General features: G+C 37.1%; 1 protein-coding gene and 1 non-coding gene across 3 annotated transcripts in view; both read left to right on the plus strand.

Moving 5' to 3' along the window:
• The window catches only part of Cop1 (COP1 E3 ubiquitin ligase), a 120,214-nt gene extending 102,806 nt beyond the window's left edge, over positions 1-17,408 (plus strand). For both annotated transcript variants that reach the window (XM_085842445.1, XM_085842447.1), the window contains exons 19-20: positions 14,786-14,830; positions 16,785-17,408. In XM_085842445.1, coding sequence (XP_085698571.1) covers positions 14,786-14,830; positions 16,785-16,802 — 63 coding nt within the window. In that variant the 3' untranslated portion in view covers positions 16,803-17,408. The remainder of the gene's footprint in view (positions 1-14,785; positions 14,831-16,784) is intronic.
• LOC115032516 (small Cajal body-specific RNA 3) lies at positions 10,885-11,024 on the plus strand. The gene has a single exon (XR_003838172.1).
• Positions 17,409-19,081: the final 1,673 nt, after the last annotated feature.

Below are 19,081 nucleotides of genomic sequence, written 5' to 3' on the forward strand. Positions count from 1 at the left end.
AACCCACTGTCTCTGATTGATAATACATACACTTAGCTTAAGTCAGGAAGAAGTCTAAAACCCTGCCTGTGAGGGGTTGAATGCTTGGTCTACTGAATTTAAAGGTTTGTGGTTTCCTATGTTATTTTCTTCTGTATGTTTTAATAATTTTTTGCTAGATAAAAACCAGTTGTCTTTATCTTCTGGCTCTTGTTAATGATGACTTTACTATTTAACAGGATGGGATGAATGAATGAATGAGTGGATCAATGAAATGTAAAGGATTCCTCTCATTTACACTATGCATCTTCCTTTAAATATGTTTAATTCATTGAGAAGTTCACACAGCCTTGTGTTAATGAAGTATTAATTATATTTATGAGAATGTGATGTTTTGAGATAGATATACTGACTGTGTCTATATATCAAAATGATTAGGTTTAAGCCAGTTAACAAGCCCATCATCAAAGGTTTGAGTTTGGAGATGAATGGGGACACTCAGACGTCTGGGTAGCAGATTTATTACAAGAGTTATTAATGCCAAAACAGACAGATGGTATAGCAGGGCTCTGAGAAGAGTTCAGACCACATGACCAAGTAGTGATTCCCTTATAGGTTTCAGAGAACAGGCAGGGCTCTGTGTCCCATAGTTAATAGCCCACACACTCTTGGATTCCTGGATGGCAGGAGAATGTGTGATTTGAGAATAGGGAAAAGGCGAACTCCATTTTATCAATGTGTATGTCGTAAGGGATATACAACGGTAGTCTCTGATAGCTTGGTGTCTGTTGGTCCCAAACATTGTTTTTGTTTGGAGGTGGTTTGGGGGTTCTTTGTTTTGTTTTATTCACTTTATATTCCACTATCAGCCCCCCTCTATTCTCAGACCCATCCTTGAAACTCCTCCTCCCTTCTCTGAGAAGAAGGAGCCTCCATAATCATTCCCTACCCACCCTCCCTTCCCGGCCCCCTGTACATCAGTCACTGCAGAGCTAGGTGCCTCCTCTTTCACCAAGGCCAGACAAGGAGGCCCAGTTAGGGGAGTGTGATCTACAAGCAGGAAATGATGAATTCAGGAACAGTTGTTAGGGGACCCACATGAAGACCAAGCTGCGTGTGTGTGTGTGTATTATATATATATACCCCATTCTTTGGTTAGTGGTCCAATCTCTCAGAGACCCCAAGGGTCCAGCTTAGTTGACTCTGTTAGTCTTCTGGTAGAGTCCCCATCCTCTTTGTGTCTGTCACTCTTTCCCCTAACTCTTCCACAAGACTCCTGAATTCCATCTAATGTTTAGCTGTGGGTCTCTACATCTGTTTCAGTCAACTGTTGAGTGGAGTCTCTCAGATGACAGTTAGGTTAGGATCCTGTTTACAAACATCACAGAGTATCATTAATAGTGACAGGGATTGGTACTTGCCCATTGGATAGGTCTCAATTTGGGCCAGTCATTGGTGGGCATCTCTAGTACATGCCAGAGACCTGGGAGGGGGACACCTCCCAGGATGTCTATGGAGTTGACTCTAGCTGAAACTCTTAGCAGGTGAAGCATATGGATTCTGAAGTGACTACTTCCTGTAGCCAGACAGGACTCCCAGTGGAAGAATAAAGGTTAGCAATGCACTCACAAAACTTTAACCAAAAATGTGTCCTACCTACAAAATGTACAGGGACAAAGAGCAGAGATGTTTGGTTTTGGTTTTGGTTTATCAAAAATTGTTTAATTTTATTATAATAGGCTATATGATGCCACTTTTGTATAAGTATAAAACTGCTTTTAGTATCTCCCCCCACCACCCCCATATACCGCTGCCTTTTCTGTTTTTGTTGTCTCCCTGCCCCTGATTAGTTCCCTTTGTTTCTTACAACAGTTTCATGTCTACTTTCATGTTATCTGTGCATATGATTTTCTATATATATATATAAAGTCTAGGACCCACCATTGCGACAGAAGGTGTAATATTTGTCTTTCAGAGGCTAGCTTAATTAACTCACTGATACTCTTCAGTTACATTCATTTTCCTGTAAATGATCTTTATAGTGAAAATATCCATTATGAATTTAAAAACAGATTTCTCTGTTGATGGATTTATTGTTTGCTTTTATAATAAAGTATTTATTATACTTAATAAATATACTGAGGTATCTGTGAGTTAATTAATTTGGAGTCCTTGGGCATATACCCAGAAGTAAGAAAGCTGAGTTCTATGTTAGTTGTGTTTGTAGTATTTTAAGGAACTCCATAGTGAATTACTTATCTTCCCACCAGCAGCATTTAGGGCTTTCCTTGTATTCATGTCTTTATCAGTATCTATCTGTTGTTTATTTTCTTGATGATAGCTGTTCTGATTAGATTGATACACCTAAGATCATTGAAGTTTCAACTATTTTGAATTATGTATTATATTAGTAAATGTCAACATGATATGCAAATTGTACTGTCTCTCCAACATTTCTCCTTTGCTTTTTTATTCCTAGCCTCTGGTAACCATTATTTTACCTTCTACTTCTATGCATTTGACCTTTTTATATAATATACACAAAAACATGTCATGGTTATTCTTCTGTGTATGACTTATTTTACTTACCCCAGTGCACTCCAGGTTCATTGTAAATAAACAGCCTCGAGTCATTTTTGTACCAGGTAGATGTGTGTGTGTGTGTGTGTGTGTGTGTGTGTGTGTGTGTGTGTGTGCATGTGCGTGCACACAAACATATAATGTGCATGTATATGTCTGCCTGTCTGCTGTCTTCTTTATTCATTTGTTGGTGGTTATTCTGTACCTTGTTTCTTATAACGAACAATGCAGCTCACATGGAAGTACAATTGTCTTGGGGTGCTAATTTCCCGACTTATAAGTTCTGTAGTATTCCTTAGGATTCCTAAATCACATGGTTGTTATATATTTAGATTTTAAAGGAACATTTTCATACTGCTTTTCACAATAGCTATACAAATTACATTCCCACCAACATCATGACCAGGATTTCTTCCTGATGACATAAATTCTAACAGATAAGTGATAATATCTCATTGTGGTTTTGTGCCTCTATGATGATTTGTCATATTGAACATTCTTCATATTCATGTTGCTCACTTTCCTATTCTTATTAAGAAATGTTTGTTCTGTTCGCTTGCCCACTCCCAACCCCACACTATGTATTTACTGCTGAGTTGTTCTTAGGATCCCTTAACATGAACATTTTATCATGTGTTGGAGACATCTTCATAGAATTCATTGATCATCTCATAGTGCAGTTTTCTTTCTTGTTTTAGTTTTAAAATCTCATCTGTAGTCAATGCTTTTAAGATCATACCCAAAATAGATCATTGCCTGTTTCAATATACTGATACTTTCCCATTGTGAGTTTTATCTTTGTATTTTTATAGTTTCATGTCTAAAATACAGTCTTACAGAATTATCAAGTATCATTCTTCTGCATATGAATATCCTATTTTGCCAGCACTTCAATAAAATTTCAGTATAAAATACTTCAAAACAAGATACAGGCATACATCAAGGATCTCCCACCATGACTCAGTAGATTTATCTTGGAGACGTTCAGCACGTACAAGTCAGTAACATAATAAATCACGTACATGGTCTAACACACAGAGACATGTCAGTGGATATACAAGCTTAACACAAAATCAAAATGCCTTCCTGCTAAAGTCCTAGAGAGAGTAGGACTGGAAAGAGCAAAGAACAGCATAGTAAAAGTTATGAGAAACTCAGAACCAACATTACCTACTGTAAGTGGGGAAATCTCAAAGCAATCCCATTAGAATCAAGAAGAAGAGGGCTGTCCACTATTTCCCCTCCCTTTCAATACAGTGCTCAAATTAGTGAGTCAGGAGAAAAGGAAATTAAAAAATCTAAGTAGGGAAAGAAGTCAAATTATCCTTGTTTGCAGATGAGAGCATGTTATACATAAGAAACTCAAAAAATTCCAAAGAAAAACCTCTGGAGGCATTCAACATTTTTGGCAAAGTAACTGGATACAATAACCTTTTTGTTCACCACCAATAATCATGCTGAGTAAAACAAGTAGCCTTAAAGTAAATAAAATGTCTAGGGGTGAACTTAGCCAAGGATGTGATGGACTTATACAGTGAAAACTTGAAATACCCGAAGTGGGAAATTAAGGAAGACTCTAAAATATGGAACAACTTCAAGTGCTCAAGGATTGGCAAAATTAACTTGTCAAAATGATTATTCTAACAAAAGCATTTTACAGATTAAATGAAATCTTGAACAGAATCTCTCAGAATATTCATTACAGAAATAGAAAATAAAATTTTAAAATTAATATGGTAACACAAAAGACCCAGGCAGCAACAGCAATCTGAGCAATAAAGAACAGTGCTTGAAGGATCACCATTGCAGATTCCCAGAGCTAGGACTGAGCTGCAGTAATGCAAACAGTGTGGTTCTCACCCAGACAGATGTCCACGGAGCTAACATGAATATATATTACAGCAAAGAGGAAGGCAGCATCTTCAACAACTGCTGCTACCAAGGATGCATGTGTGTAGGATGAAATTAGACCCATCTCTATCACCGTGCAAAAAATTAACCCCAAATGGATCAGTGTGCTCAATGTGATACGTTGAAATTGCTTGAATAAAACATAGATAATATCCTATAAGAAATAGTTGTGGGAAAGGACTTTCTAAATAGGACTCTGTTATCCTATTTGTGTCATAAAACTAAAAATCTGCTGAACAGCTAAGGAAGAGTAAGCTCACCAAGTGAGAAAGTTATAACATTTGACAGAAGATTAACATCCAGAATATGTAAAACTCAAAAAGCCAAGTGACCCAATTCAAAGGTAGGCTATGGATTTAATGGAGTGTTTTTAACAGAAGAAATAAAAATGACTACATAAGGCAGCCCTGGGGTGGCTGGAAAGAGATACCCAAGCCTCTGCTCTGGCCCTGATGTGGGCACCTCTACAATAAAGGAATGGGAAATGGGAGATGGGAAAGAGGAAGTGAGTATTGGCAAGCTAGGAGGGAACACAAAACCTAGCAATTCAGGCACCGCGGAGAGAGGTAGAACGGAGACACAACGAATAATGAGCCACTGGGGATCGAGCTGATGTTGGTGCCCAGGCTGTTGCCAAGGACCATGTCTAGGTCCATGGCTCTGTCATGAGCCTGTGCTGGTGGCTGTGGCCTGTGTTGCTTCCTAAGTCTCAGGAATATTGTAAAAGAAGAGGTAGATTTAATGAGTGCTACTTACAGATACTGAAATGTACATAATGGAAAAATACATTTTCTAGCTGAATAAAAATGCACTTAGTAAATACTTAACATAGATCTGGCCAAGCTCCCCCACCTCCCCAAAATTGCTTACAATATGTGTAACAAGAAGAATTTCCTGCTCATTTAAACCTATACTCTATTTGGGGGAAATAATGGAATTTTCCTTTAACAGTCTCAAGGTAACCCCTGTACTCCTGCCACTGCTGCTATATTGATGTGATGTCAGCGTGAGAAGCTATGTGTAAATTTTTCCATCAGATTTAAATAACTCCTTAAGAAGCCATCTCCATCATCCTTTTAGTACTTTATTTTGTATTGATAAACAGCAGTTTTGAAAATAAACATGAGTTTGATTGGTTATAATAATATTTGCATTTCAATTATAGAGTTTCCTGTTTTTATGCCTGTCTAGTTATATATATGTTACATATTAGAAAAGTGAAAGAAAAAAATAGTAACAAGCTTTCTTCTCATCCTATTGCATTTTATAAAGCTATGCCTGGCCAAGAAAATATTTGGGCACTATAAATGCAGCCAACTTACTCAAGAGATTATCCCTTGTCCCTGCATCATTTGTGCTTTGGCATGTTCATTTTTCTTCTAGTAGTAGAGGACTTTCAGTAAATAAAGAATATAGAAAGTTAGGTGTAATTCTATCACTTGAACAGAACAGTTAAATTTTGGGGGTTTGTCCACATAGTGTTCATCCTCTATTAAGAAAACAGTATTGGGGCATTGTTGCGGTAAATCTCCTCCCAAATATGCCCCGCCAATGAAAACACAGCACAGTTATAATATGATTACATGCTGTGCGCCTAGACTGGTCAGATCTACTGCTACACTACCATCTTTCACAGCTTATGAGACCCTTCGAACTTGCGGTTTCTCCAGGCCCTGTGCTTCTGCTCTGCTTTTCTTCTTCCTCTTCCTCCTCTGAGTCCTCTCCCTCTTCCATTTTCTCCTTCTAGTCTCCCTCACCTTCTGCTCCACCTTCCCTTTTATCTGCCCAATCATCAGTTCTCCTTTATTTTACAAATTAAGGTGGGAAGCAGGTTTACAGGAAATCACCTGAATGCTGCTGACTCTTTCCTTGTTCAAAGCCACTCACAGGAGAATGGAATTAACATCAAATATAATTAGCCAGGGCTATCCACAACCGGGCATAGGTAGTTTCTACCTATCTTTAGTCATCTCACTGTGGAAACTTTTCACTCCATAGTATAAATACCAAGCATATAAATGTATGATGGCTTTACTGACAGTTCTCAAGCCGGAGTGCGATGCAAAAGCTATATTCGTAAACTGTTTGACTAGTGTCTATTAGGTTTTTCTCAGTGTATTAAAATGTTTGGCGGGTCTTAAATCTTTCCTTTGTTCTGCTTCCCCCAAAGACTTTGTCCTTTGAAGCAGTCCTTCCTTCCCTGTATCCTCTTTCTGTTTTATCATCTATGCTGCTTATGCCATCGAAGAAAGAAAGGAAAGAAGGGGGTAGGGAGGAAGGGACAAAGAGGGTATTTTTGTCTCTGGTATTCTGATGACTCCTGTTTAATCTAAGTCAAGTTCTATGAGCCCAGATATTGGGAATACTAATATTACAGAGACAGATTTTCTTGACACAGAGTATGTCAGTCAACTAAATGTTCTATTAAAAGTGTTTATTCAAGCAGCGACCAAGCATGAGGAGATGGGGATGGTTCTGTCTCAAATCTACTAAGGAAGGCATGGTTGAGGTATGAAGAAGCAGGTGATTTGAGGAAAAGGTTATTTGGAGGCTGCAGTTGGTTGGATATTTTAAGTGAAGTGATTGGTGATCTATACATAGTTAAATGGCCTGCCTTTCAAGAGGCACACATTCAGGAAATGATTTCATTAGCATGATCTGAGTTTTCAACCTTCTTGTGTCAAAATGTCTCCCATTAGACATTTGCCTAGACCCAAGTGAAGGGGGAATAGTTTTACTCCGTTTGTAAGAGACAAGTGGCCTCATGTTGAACAAACAGACAAACAAATAGGAAAGAAAGAAAAGAAAGTGAAACTTAGATGAGTATGAAGTGTGGGTCTCCCGGTTTCAACGGTGGTCCCTGTAGCAGAGCTACTGAGAATGTCTTAACAACATGAACTCAAATTGTGACAGAAGCACAACTAGGCAACTAAAGCTATTTGGCTGAAGCAAGCATGTTTGCATGCCATGAAGCCAAAGTAAGTTGCAGAACCTTTGCACCAGTGCCTTCAGATTGCCATTTCCCACTCTACCAAGTGTTGCTCTTCGGAGTCTTCTTTCTAGCCTAGGATAATGGAGGGGAAACTGCCTGATAGCATTTTAGCAGTGTTTGTCTTCCCCCAAAACAACAGCACATAAAAAGATTTTTTCATGCTTCTGTCCATTGTCCTCTTCATGTAGGCATTGTAGAAGAAAGCATACAAGAGAATGTAGCTCTCACTTTAATGCCTTTGTCTTCAGGTATTCATATTCAAATGCCCTTGTCTTCAGGTATTCATATTCAAGCTGCCCACATGCTACCATTAGTATGTCCTTAAACATACCAGACATATCCATGTCTTTCCATGCTGGAAAGCAAATGCTTGGGAGCTGTTTATCCTCACGCATGTGCAGCACTCCAGTTTTGCCTGTGAATTCTGTTCTCTAAAATGCTTTCAGAGTGTCACGGGTTTATCTGTAGCTTTTTGCGGGGAGGGTATAAATTAGGAGCATGGCCTTTAGCTCTCTTGAGCTCTTTGCACAGCCTTCTGTTTTTTAACATCATTTTCTACAGATGGACTATCAGAGTTTTAAATCAATTTTTATTCTGTTTGTGGTAAAATACATAGTAGGAAGCTAAAGGTGCTCCTTGTGTTTCTGCCTGTTTACATGCCTGATACCACTTCTCAAGGTCGCTATTTGTACTCTACCCCTACCCCCAGCTCATGTGTAACCATTTAATGAAGAGTATCATTCACGAAGGATAAGTTAGCTTTTTAATTCATACTGGTAATTAAATTCTCTATTTAGTTTCATATGAAATTGAGTTTCTAGGGAAAGTTTCAGCACAAGCTTAGCCAGAGGCAGGAATTTTAAAAAAGTATGGGGAGAATATTTAGGCAATCCAGAATTTGTGCCATGATATTTGTATGTGGTAAATAGTTCTCCAATAATTTCACTAACATATATGAAGAAACAAGCCAATATGACCTTCCACTTATGAAACAATGAAGTTGCTACAGACATTCAAACAGTATTATGTTGTTATAATAGTTTTCTACCACTTGAAAAAGCCTGGAATTTTAGTTTTGTTAGGCACAGTCTTATTTGATAGTTCAATTTAAAATCAATGTAGCTAAAGACTCAGTTAAAACTATTAGAGACTAGGGTCTTAGAAAGGTACACACGCGTGCACTAATTTGATCCTTTTAAGTACCTTAAATATGTACGCCTTCAGACCCTCCAACTCCCATTGGTTGAGGCTGTCATCATTCTCTTGACCTTATGCCCTTATTCATAGCAAATCTTATTTGAATTATCTTGCTTGTTTAAAGCCTACCAGTGATGCCTCCAGTGATTACACAATAAGATGTAAGTTTAATGTAATATCTGATAACTTTGAGAAACAGAAAATGCAAATTATTGTTCCAAGTTTAGTATCATAGAATTTTCAACATCATCACATGTATACATAGCATACAAAGCCTATGCTTTGCCTATGTCAGAATTCATAATTACCTGGAATGTGTATTTAAAATTGTAGTTTCTTAGCTTTATACTTATTACCTCAAAGTTTCTGAAGATGAGACCTCTGGTCCATCTCAGGGCAGGCTACTGCAATCTGACAGCCTTCTAGCGTTACTATTAAAACCTCACCATGCCCAGTAGAGCTACCTGAGGGACCAAACTTTGCACAGTGACCCTCCAAGGGGAATTTAGAGCAAACTGTGGAACCCTATATAGGATTGTACCCAGAAATGACAATGAGGGTAAAGTAAAGTAAAAATACTTTTATCCAGGTTCAGGATTTATTTAATATCGGGCACACTGGATCAACTAAACTAAACTGGTTTGACAGAAGACAGTCTTGTGCTTACAAGTTTATTGACTACACACTGACACAGATGAATATTTTTTTGTAAATTATGTGGTTTGTATTGTAGTGTCCAGGAAAAAGGAGAAAACTGGTCACTGCTGTCTTGTAAACCTGCAAGGTTTTGTTGCAGGTTAGATTCCAGGAAATTGTTTCATTTGGTCGTTCATATTCAGTTTCTGATATGCTCTTCATTTGATTGCTGTACATTGTCAATCAAAATTTTAAGACCTAGAAAAGAATTTTTGCTCTCTTTTTTAATAATCTACGGCCACTTTGAATTTTGTTATCAGAAATCATGTATTTAGTCAGTGCTCTGTCATTGTAGCCTAGTGTCTGAGATAATCAGCTTAACAGAGAAAAGATATATATTGGCTCACAGGCTTAGAGATTGCAGCCAAAGGTTGGTCTGATGGATTATCTTGTAACTTTTGTGGGCATGCCAGATGGCAGTGCTCTCTTAGTGGCTAGGAAGCAAAACAGGCAGAAGGGACCAGAGTCTACCAGAGTCTACTGTTCTGTCTGAGAAAATATCCCCAATGACCTAACAGTGCATCCCAATCCCCAAGATCTGCTTGCCAAATATTCTGCTTCACAGAAATGCCACCAATAGATGAAACCTCTTAACACATGGGCCACATTCCAAACTAGTTTCTTCACCTGTGCCTTTTAATTGATACTTATCTAAACAATTTAAAGTCTAGCTTATTAATTAAAATTTTAAATAACAAAAATAAGAACATGTTTAAGACAGTTGAGCAGTGAAGAATTTAAATCAGGGAAGGATGAACTCTAAGAGTATTTTCTGTAGGAGAGAAAGTGTATCACAGCATGTCAGTTGATTATTTTCTTTTCAGTTTTGATGTGTTAACATTCTTGTCTCCTTCTGGTTTATGTCATGTCATTTAAGGCAAATGCCATCGAATCAGCTTTGTTGTATATCTTTATCTTCCAATTACTTACCAAGTACAATAATTCTTTCTTTGGGTGTCTCATATATCCATCTTTTCAATTGTTCTGGTTTTGTCTGTAGTCTCCTGTTCTTTTTCCCTTGCCCACCTATATCACTTACATGAGTTTTCTGTCTCTCTTAGCCTGTCTACATACACTACTGCCAAACAACTCCCATTGTCATAGACATTACTATTACCTTTGGCTCCAGTTATTGAGACAAGTTTCTTGTTACTTAAAAGTAACTGTACCTTATATATTTTGACCACCAGTACTATTTCAAGAATATATCATAAACAAAATACCTATACTTTCAATTGCTTCATCTCACTACAAAAATATGATTATTGTATTATAATCCCATTGTTACATGTTTTTTGGGAAATCCAAGCACTAATTACAGAGGGAAAATACAACCAAATATATACTCTAGACTTCTTCTCTCTGACTAGAAATCCTTTGCCTTTCTTTCTTACATGTGCCTTTTTAGGGTTCTTTTTTATTATGAGAATTCTAAGCAGTTAGAAGTTGGAATAATATAAAAATACAGAAAGAAAATTGGAATATAAAAGACTATAACAAATGTTATATTAAGAATAAATCACACTAAAAATGGAAGCTGCGGAGTCAACCATGCAGACAAATGAGAAGCTATCTTTTGTCTGCAGAAGGCAGCAATCCTACATCAACATGGAGGTCTCTGTCTGACTTAGGATAGCTGGCTAAGTCCGATCGTTCCCCTCCATACAACCTTTTGAATTTCCACTCTAAATACTGTTTTCTTTATCATTTATGCAATATTTCTGCTGATTAAATTATACTAGATTATAGAATCAAACAACAAAAAAAAGTTTTCTTCAAGCATTTTGAAGTATTTTATGGATTTTGATTGTTTGTGGTTTGACCCTTTCTTAATGTTCTTTAAAATAAAGTCTCACATCATCTACATTCCTAGATTGGAATTCCTGCCTCTACTATTCAGATACAGGCTGGTTGGTAGTTTTTGAAAGTAGATATTACTATTGGCTTATTTATTTGAAAAAAAAAATCTGTAACTAGCATGTGTAGTGTATGTAGAATTGCTGGTTTTTAGGGGTTGAGTTAATTAATCTTGGGCTATCAAAATTTTGTATACAGAGGGACTATTGAAAGTATCTATGAAGTTCTTTGTGTTAAAATTTGATTTCTTGCTGCATACTATGACCCAGACCTTTGTAATCCCAGCATTTGAGAAGCTGAGGCAGGAGAATTGCCTTTAGTCCAAGGCCAGCCTAGGCTAAAATGAGTCCATTATGTTGAATAAAAAAGCAAAATACAGATGTGTGTTCTTTTAAGTCTATAGCCAAAGTTTGGAAATGACCATTTCCAAGGAAAGTTTTGCTTCTTAGTACAAAATGTGAAGTGTTTGAGTCTAAGTTTTGGTGGGAGGATAGGAGAAAAGGAGCCTTTATAGGAAATGAGTGGCACACAACACTGGGGTATACTGTGAGCAACCCCACCTAATTGTGAGGTGATTTTTGTTTGTGGTCCTGAACTCCCCATGTTTTTTTCTCTGTGCAAATTCTATATGGAACAGTTGTTGAAACAGTAATGAGAGTTGAGACACACTTGTACCTGATAAATTCTTTTCTAGGATCCCTTTTTCCTAGGCACATGGCAAGATTGCTAGTTTAATAAGATAGAAATCAATATTGATGTATTAGTCTTGATTAGTCATATAACAGAGACAACAGGATATTTATGTTCTTTCTTTCTGTCTGGCTTCTTCAGCCTGGTTTGTTGTTGAATTTGTTGACATTATTCCTTGTATTTATAGTTGTATGATAGTGTTGTTTTTCTAAGCAACATTTTTATTTATAATTGTAGCAAAAGTTTTGTGTTCACTCATTTTGGATGTAAAAACGATTCTAGGCTAGGTTTGAATAATAAGCAAATATTTATATGGCTTAGCAGTCTTTCTTTTACACATATATCTACAGGGTAGAATTACTGCATCATAAGAGAGGTATGTAGCTAACTTTGTATTACCTTTTCCCAAAAGTACTGGATTATTTTTCATTCTTCTCAGCAAACTATGATCACCTACTTGCCCATATCTGGCATTATTAGTTTATTTATTCTAATAACTAAGTTATATTTAATTTTGTTGAGATAAGTTTATCAGCATTTTTCACAGGATAGTCATAAGCTCCATGGTTTTATTTGTCCTCTTAAACTCAATGCATGCGGGTTTTTTTATTTTTCTATTAGTTGTTTGAGAATTTCATAAAATCTGTTTTGATAATACTCACCCCTTTTTCAACACCTCCCAGTTTCTCCTTTTCCCACCCCCAGCCCTTTTCTATTCCTCCACCCCCCTTCTCTCTCCATTCTCTACCAATCCAACTTTGGTGCCCTCCTTTTGGCTTGTTTAGCCCATCAAGTCCAGTTCATGCCTGGGCATGAAGTAGCGGATATGTGCACTTCCACTGGAGTGTAGTGCACTTACTGGGGACTACGGTCTTAAACTATTAGTATTTTTAAGGTAGATATTTTTGGCATTCTAAGAATATTTACTTTCCAACTCAGACATTGTATTCTGTGGGAGGGATTTTTTTTTGCCCCTCCCCACTGTGGGAGTTTTTTAATCCTAGAATTTTTGTGGTTTTTTTACTTTTATATGTTTGATCTATTTAGAATTCATTTTTAAGATGATGCAATATAAAGGTTGAGTTTTCTTTTCATATATATTTAAGCAGACGTACAATACTTTTCATAAATATGGTTTGTCAAAACACAGCCCAGGTGTATGTAGAGAGTTATGAATACTTATAAAAAATTCAAAGAAAACAAGACAAGAGTCTTATGGCCTGTGTGTTATTAAAAACAAGGAATGTGCTTGTGTTCTTGGAATGTGCTTTTGTGCCCCTCCCAAATTATGGAAATAGCTTACTTTAGATTATTCATTACAGCTGTCTATTGTTATTTGTTTTTATATATGCCAACCATGTTCAATTTTTCCATGTAATTGGGTACTTTATATGACTCTTTTTTTTCCTTTTTTCTTTCATTTTTTATTAGATATTTTCTTCATTTACATTTCAAATGCTATCCCAAAAGTCCCCTATCATCTCCCCCCCCCCCTCCTCAACCCACCCACTCCCACTTTTTTGCCCTGGCGTTCCCCTGTACTGGGGCATATGATCTTGACAAGACCAAGGACTTCTCCTCCCATTGATGGCTGACTAGGCCATCCACAGCTACATATGCAACTAGAGATGCAAGCTCTAGGGGTACTAGTTAGTTCATATTGTTGTTCCTCCTATAGGGTTGCAGACCCCTTCAGCTCCTTGGGTAATTTCTCTGACTCTCAGAGTATAAATTGTCTGGCATGCTGAATAAATTGACTATTGCATGAAACTTTAGTCTGTCTCATTTTTAGGCTTCCCTCTCCCACTTTACAGCTGCCAGCTAAATCAGTAAACAGTGGTTGTTTCAGTACTTTTTGTAATACTCATTATGTTTGCCCAGATCTTGAAAATTTACATGATCACCAATGATCTGCTTCTTAGCTTCCCGTGTTCTTATGCTAGAGTTCCTTTGCTTTTTGTTATTTGTTCCTTTGCTAGAATCAACTTTTAGTTTGTAGAATTTTAATTGTGGTTACAGAAATGATTAATACTTTAAATACTGTCTGACCAATGTACATAGATAGCTAGGTTTGTTTTAAAAAAAAAAAATCACAGAATTGTTTTATAATTTTTAATGTTAGGTGATTAGCTGTAAGTGGGTACTCATTAATTTCTACATAAATTTGTACGGTATGGGGATTTAATAATTTACTTTCACTTTTACATGTAGGTAACTTATCACCTTGAATATTTTTTTATTATAAATTAATAAATTGAAGTGAATTTTGTATTAAATGTGGTTTTTTTCTGAGTCTCAACATAATTTATATTCTTTGATATTTTTATTTTCATTCATTTATTTAATTATTATTTGATGCTAGGAATTGAGCCTAGGGCTTGGTATAAATGCTAAGCTTTCCTGTACCAGAGAGTCTGTCAATGATTTGTTAATGTTAGAAACCAAGTTAAAATCTGGGTAAATCCTACCTGTGTATAATGTACTGCTCTTTCCATTTAAATCTTTTTGTGTGGGGGTGTGTATGTACTGCATTTGCAAGTGGAAATCAGAGGACACATTCTGGGAGCTAGTTCTCAGTTTTCACCCTGTGGGCGGACCCAAGGATTAGCTTTCAGGTCCTAGGTGTGAAGCCAAGGACCATCAACTGCTGAGTCAGCACCAGCCCCCAATGTGCTCTGTAGTTGAGTCCTGGTTACTGGTGGTATTTTAAGATTTTTTTTTTTTTTGAAATGTATTTATAAAGACAGTTGGCTAATTTTATTTCACTTTAGATTCCCTTGGTGTCTTGGGGTGAAGTAAAGGAAGAAGGATGAAAAGAAACTATTCTCTTCAACTGCCCTCCAGGAAACCCTCCTCTGTTCTAAAGCTCTTGTTTCTTTCTAGGAGTCCAATGTGCTGATTGCTGCTAACAGCCAGGGTACAATTAAGGTAAGCCATTTCATACAGCTCCTATTAAACTCAGATTTTTTTTTTTTAACTATAACAGGCTCTTAGAAATACACAGTTGTACTGAGCCTTCACAATCATGGGTTTCTTCCCTCAAAAATGACTTAACTAAAGTTGAAAGAAATAGGTAGCTCACAGTTATGGAGACAGTCATGCTTATTGAGGTAAGCAGGATGGATTACTAGATGGTCAGATGGAAACAGAGGAAGGCTATTGAGCACCTGCATCACAGTACTTAGGGGCCAGTATAGTCACATCACAAGGGCCTTACTTAGTAGACAGTCTGGCATGGCATCATGCTCATGTATTTGTTACCTTCGTCTGTAGTTTTTGTTATTTCTTGTGTTTTTCTTTCTTCACGTATGTAGTAAGTAGGGTTTTGTTCCTCCTTGCTAAGGTGGGAGTCAGGATAGAGAGAAAAGTTTGGTGTCTGAAACTCTGACCCCTCGAGCATACCCAAGACTCACACTTTTCCACATGCTTTCTTCTTAGTTAATATTCCAAGAAAATACAGTTTTACTTGATTATAGCATTTAGTATTTGTCCCTTGGTCATAATGCATTATTTTTGTAAATAAATTGAGCTACACAGTGTAATTATTATAAATAAAACTTTGGATAGAGAGTTTTAAGTACATCAATTTGGTCAACACATATCCTGAGAGAATGTGAGCCTTCTCTGGATTCTTACAGAAAGTTCAGAAAGCATTTCTTTCTTGTGTCATGTGTCTGTCTTGCCTGCCAGTAGACATTTATTTTTGCCACAGCTTTCTTTAATTTGTAAGTGCCCAAACCACAAAGGGAGCAATGGAGACTAAGCACAAGCTATGGAGGCAAAGCATACAAACTCAAAGCAGAACTGCGTTGTTAGCTAGGCACACTAATTCATGTGATAGTTGCCTTTACCAGGCAGATGGTATGTTTGGTAATAATGCCAACTTATATGAAAACTAGGCCTTTGCGTGGATCGACATCACTTCTTTTCTGGAGGCTTCAAGTAAGGTTTTAGGTCTTGGAATTGAATGGAAGTAGCTAGGTTCTCTCAATTTTACATTCTCTTGGCAAGGCATAGATTGAAAATGGATACATAAATGAACAGCCTAGACTTGTGAAACAACTGGAATTATTGACACCCTATAGTAGCTCTAAGGCTATGGTGGAATCCCAGAGATTCTCAGAAGGAAACCTAAATTGTTGGGTTCTTTTTTTTTTTTTTCCCAATATTGACCTGACATATCAAGGGACCTTTATAATGTGTATACAAAAAGCATTGTCACACGCAAGCAAAGATGAATGGTTGACACCATTCAAATCTTTCTGACCTAAAATTACAGTGCTCATGAAACAATCCTTGACAGTCTCACAATCACCTTTGGTTCTCTGACCTTTATTAGTCATTTCCATCTTTGTTTTTCACTTTTAATTTTAACACCATCACAGTTTATTTTTATGGCATGATGATAACATCAAAATCTAACCAAGTATTCAGTGGTTAGCATTGAAGTTGAAACACAAGAAAAGGTAAAACTGATGACTTCTAGAACCTGGGTCACTAGGTCACTAGTGTTAGTGCTGTTGACATAGTACTCACTAAGGGAAGAAAGATACTAAAATCCTTAACGATTTTTCCTTAAGAATGAATTAAGGAACCAACTGATAGTCCAAAAATATTGTGAGTGTATTCACCTCAGCCGTTTGTCTCCATCAGTTTCATGTAGTTTACCTGAAAGGCTCTCTAATTGGTTTAATAACTAATTTTTCATACAGTGCTTTAATTGAAAGAAGGCATGAACATCTGGCTTCTTCCAGTTCTTTTGCACTATACCAGTTAGTAGGTATTTTTGTTTGGTTTTTCAGTAGTACATACAGTAAAGCACCATTAAATTCTTTGTTTTAAAGCAACTCTGTAAAAGTCTTCCTTTCGGTTTCCCCATTAGGTGCTAGAATTGGTATAAAGAGTTTCCTGAAGTCAAACTGTGTTTGATCCTCCCAAAAGCCATCTGCAGCTGATGATGAGAAGAAAAAGAAATGGCATGTAATGTCTCTCCCAACATCATTTGGATTTGTTTTAAGTACCTTTTCCCTCCTTTATGCCTTTGGGACATTGGGAATATCCAGAGAATTCGCCGCCATCAGTGTAACTATGAACTTTGCTGTTGGCAGTGTGGCTAATTTTTGTGATAGGGAAACAAATTCTTTTAAATAAAAATAAATAACAACAACAAAAAGTTTATTGAGCCACAGCTGAACTGGGAACACCTTTTTGTTAGATGGGGTGAGAGTCTTTTGAAGAAGTTGCACTTATGGGGGTTATACAGAATGTTCTGGCTGGAGCTGGAGAGAGGCTCAGAGAATAAGAGCACTGGCTGCTCCTACAGAGGATCTGGGTTCAGTCCCCAGCACCTACCTACGTAGCAGCCGCTTATGATTCCAGTAGGAGATCTGACGTCCTCTTCTGGCTCTTTAAGCACCAGGCATGCATGTGGTGCACATTCAAAGATCCAGATACAACGCTCACACATAAAAAATGAAAATAAATCTTATTTTAAAAGGAAGAAAAATGTACTGGTGAGTAATTTTATTGTTGTGTTTCTCAACCCATTTGGAATATCAACATAAACAAATGATAAAATGTGTCGATTCCTTCCAGGGAACTTAATGTTTACAATTTAAAAAATAAAATAAAGAATTCCTTTTTCTATCCCCTGATTAGATAGTCACCATCAGACCTTATCTGGTCAGAGATCTAAGAGTTTGACTTAATGAGATCAAGTCAACAGGGAAGGACTTTCCTTACAACTGCTGGTTCTCTTTTGCACCAATAATCCCTCAATTATACTGGCCAAGACTGATCTCTGACTTAGAACAAGGTCAACCAACCTTTTCATAAAAGAACATATAGGAAATACTTCAGGCGTCGCTGGCCAGGTGGTCTCTGTTATAACTGTTAGGGAACTAATGTTAGCTCTGCCAATGTATCAGGGAAGTAGCTACTATAGTTAGTGGACAAATGGGCATGGCTAGAAAATAGGTAGAATTTCAAACTATCTGCAGCTCGTTATCTGCAATGCCCTGATTTAAACTTGTATGCTCTGGTACCTATCCCAAGTTTCCAAACCATGTGACCTCTTAAATTGTCTAGTTAATATATAAATCATTTTTACATTGCAGGGCATTGGGTCACGCAAAAGTAATGTGGATAATACATTTCAGCAAATGGTTCAAGTGAAATTCTCCACACATTTCATAAAACATCTTCACAAAGGATTGTTGGATACAGATATCAGATATGCATGATCCACTATCCAGTGGATCCCTCAGCTAAATGTTACTGATACCTAAGTAAGCTCACATTTTTTTTGGACTTAAATTATTGAAGCCAATTGTCTTTTGAGGCTTTAAACTCTTTCGACTACCAGAAAGTCATATAACACATATAACTATATTAACAGAAATCCCAACAGAACTAAAGCAATAGTACATGCCCAACATAGACTTCTGCTGCAAAGCATGCATAGTTCGTGAGGCTGCTTAGAAAAGAGGAAACTTAGGACAGAGGAAAAGTAATTAGACAATAGTTTGTGTAAGGTTTTATCATCCAACTTGAGTGAAACTTATTAGTTTTCCTCAAACTTGAGTGAAATTTCGTAGTTTTCATAGCTTCAAAAGAATTTCATCTTTCATAACTTCTTACATTTAAAACTTGCTAAACTCAATGGCCTCAAGTCTGAGAGAAAAGGCTCGAGAAATGGCTCAGCAGTCAAGAGTCCTGCTGCTCTTGGAGAGAACCCAAGTTTGCTTCCTAGGACCCACAGATGACCTCACAACTACTTCAAACCCCAGTTCCAAAGAATCTGACACCCTTTTTTAACATCCAGGGGCCCAAGGCATGGATGTGGTACACAGACATATGTGCAGGAGAAACACCCATACATATAAACAAATCCTTAAAAAAATCAGAAGTTACCATCTGTCACCAGTGAATGTTAAAATTAGTAAATGTCCATTTGTGAAGATGTAGGAAGTATACTCTAACAGAGGTGCTGGTGCTAGGGATGAGTGCCCCAAACATCTTCAAAATAGGAAGCAGTTAGTGCCACCTTGAATGCCTTTAAATAGAAGTGATGTTTTTGCTCATTTATATTGTTTTTCCATGCCTACACTTTTAATCTCAAGCTCTCCATATTATATGAGTCGATCATGTTAGTTTCCATGTTTAGAAAATATAGAACTG

The sequence above is a fragment of the Mus caroli genome, unplaced genomic scaffold (genome assembly GCF_978045245.1).
Source record: "Mus caroli unplaced genomic scaffold, Mus_caroli_1 scaffold_1, whole genome shotgun sequence".
Lineage (NCBI taxonomy): Eukaryota > Metazoa > Chordata > Mammalia > Rodentia > Muridae > Mus > Mus caroli.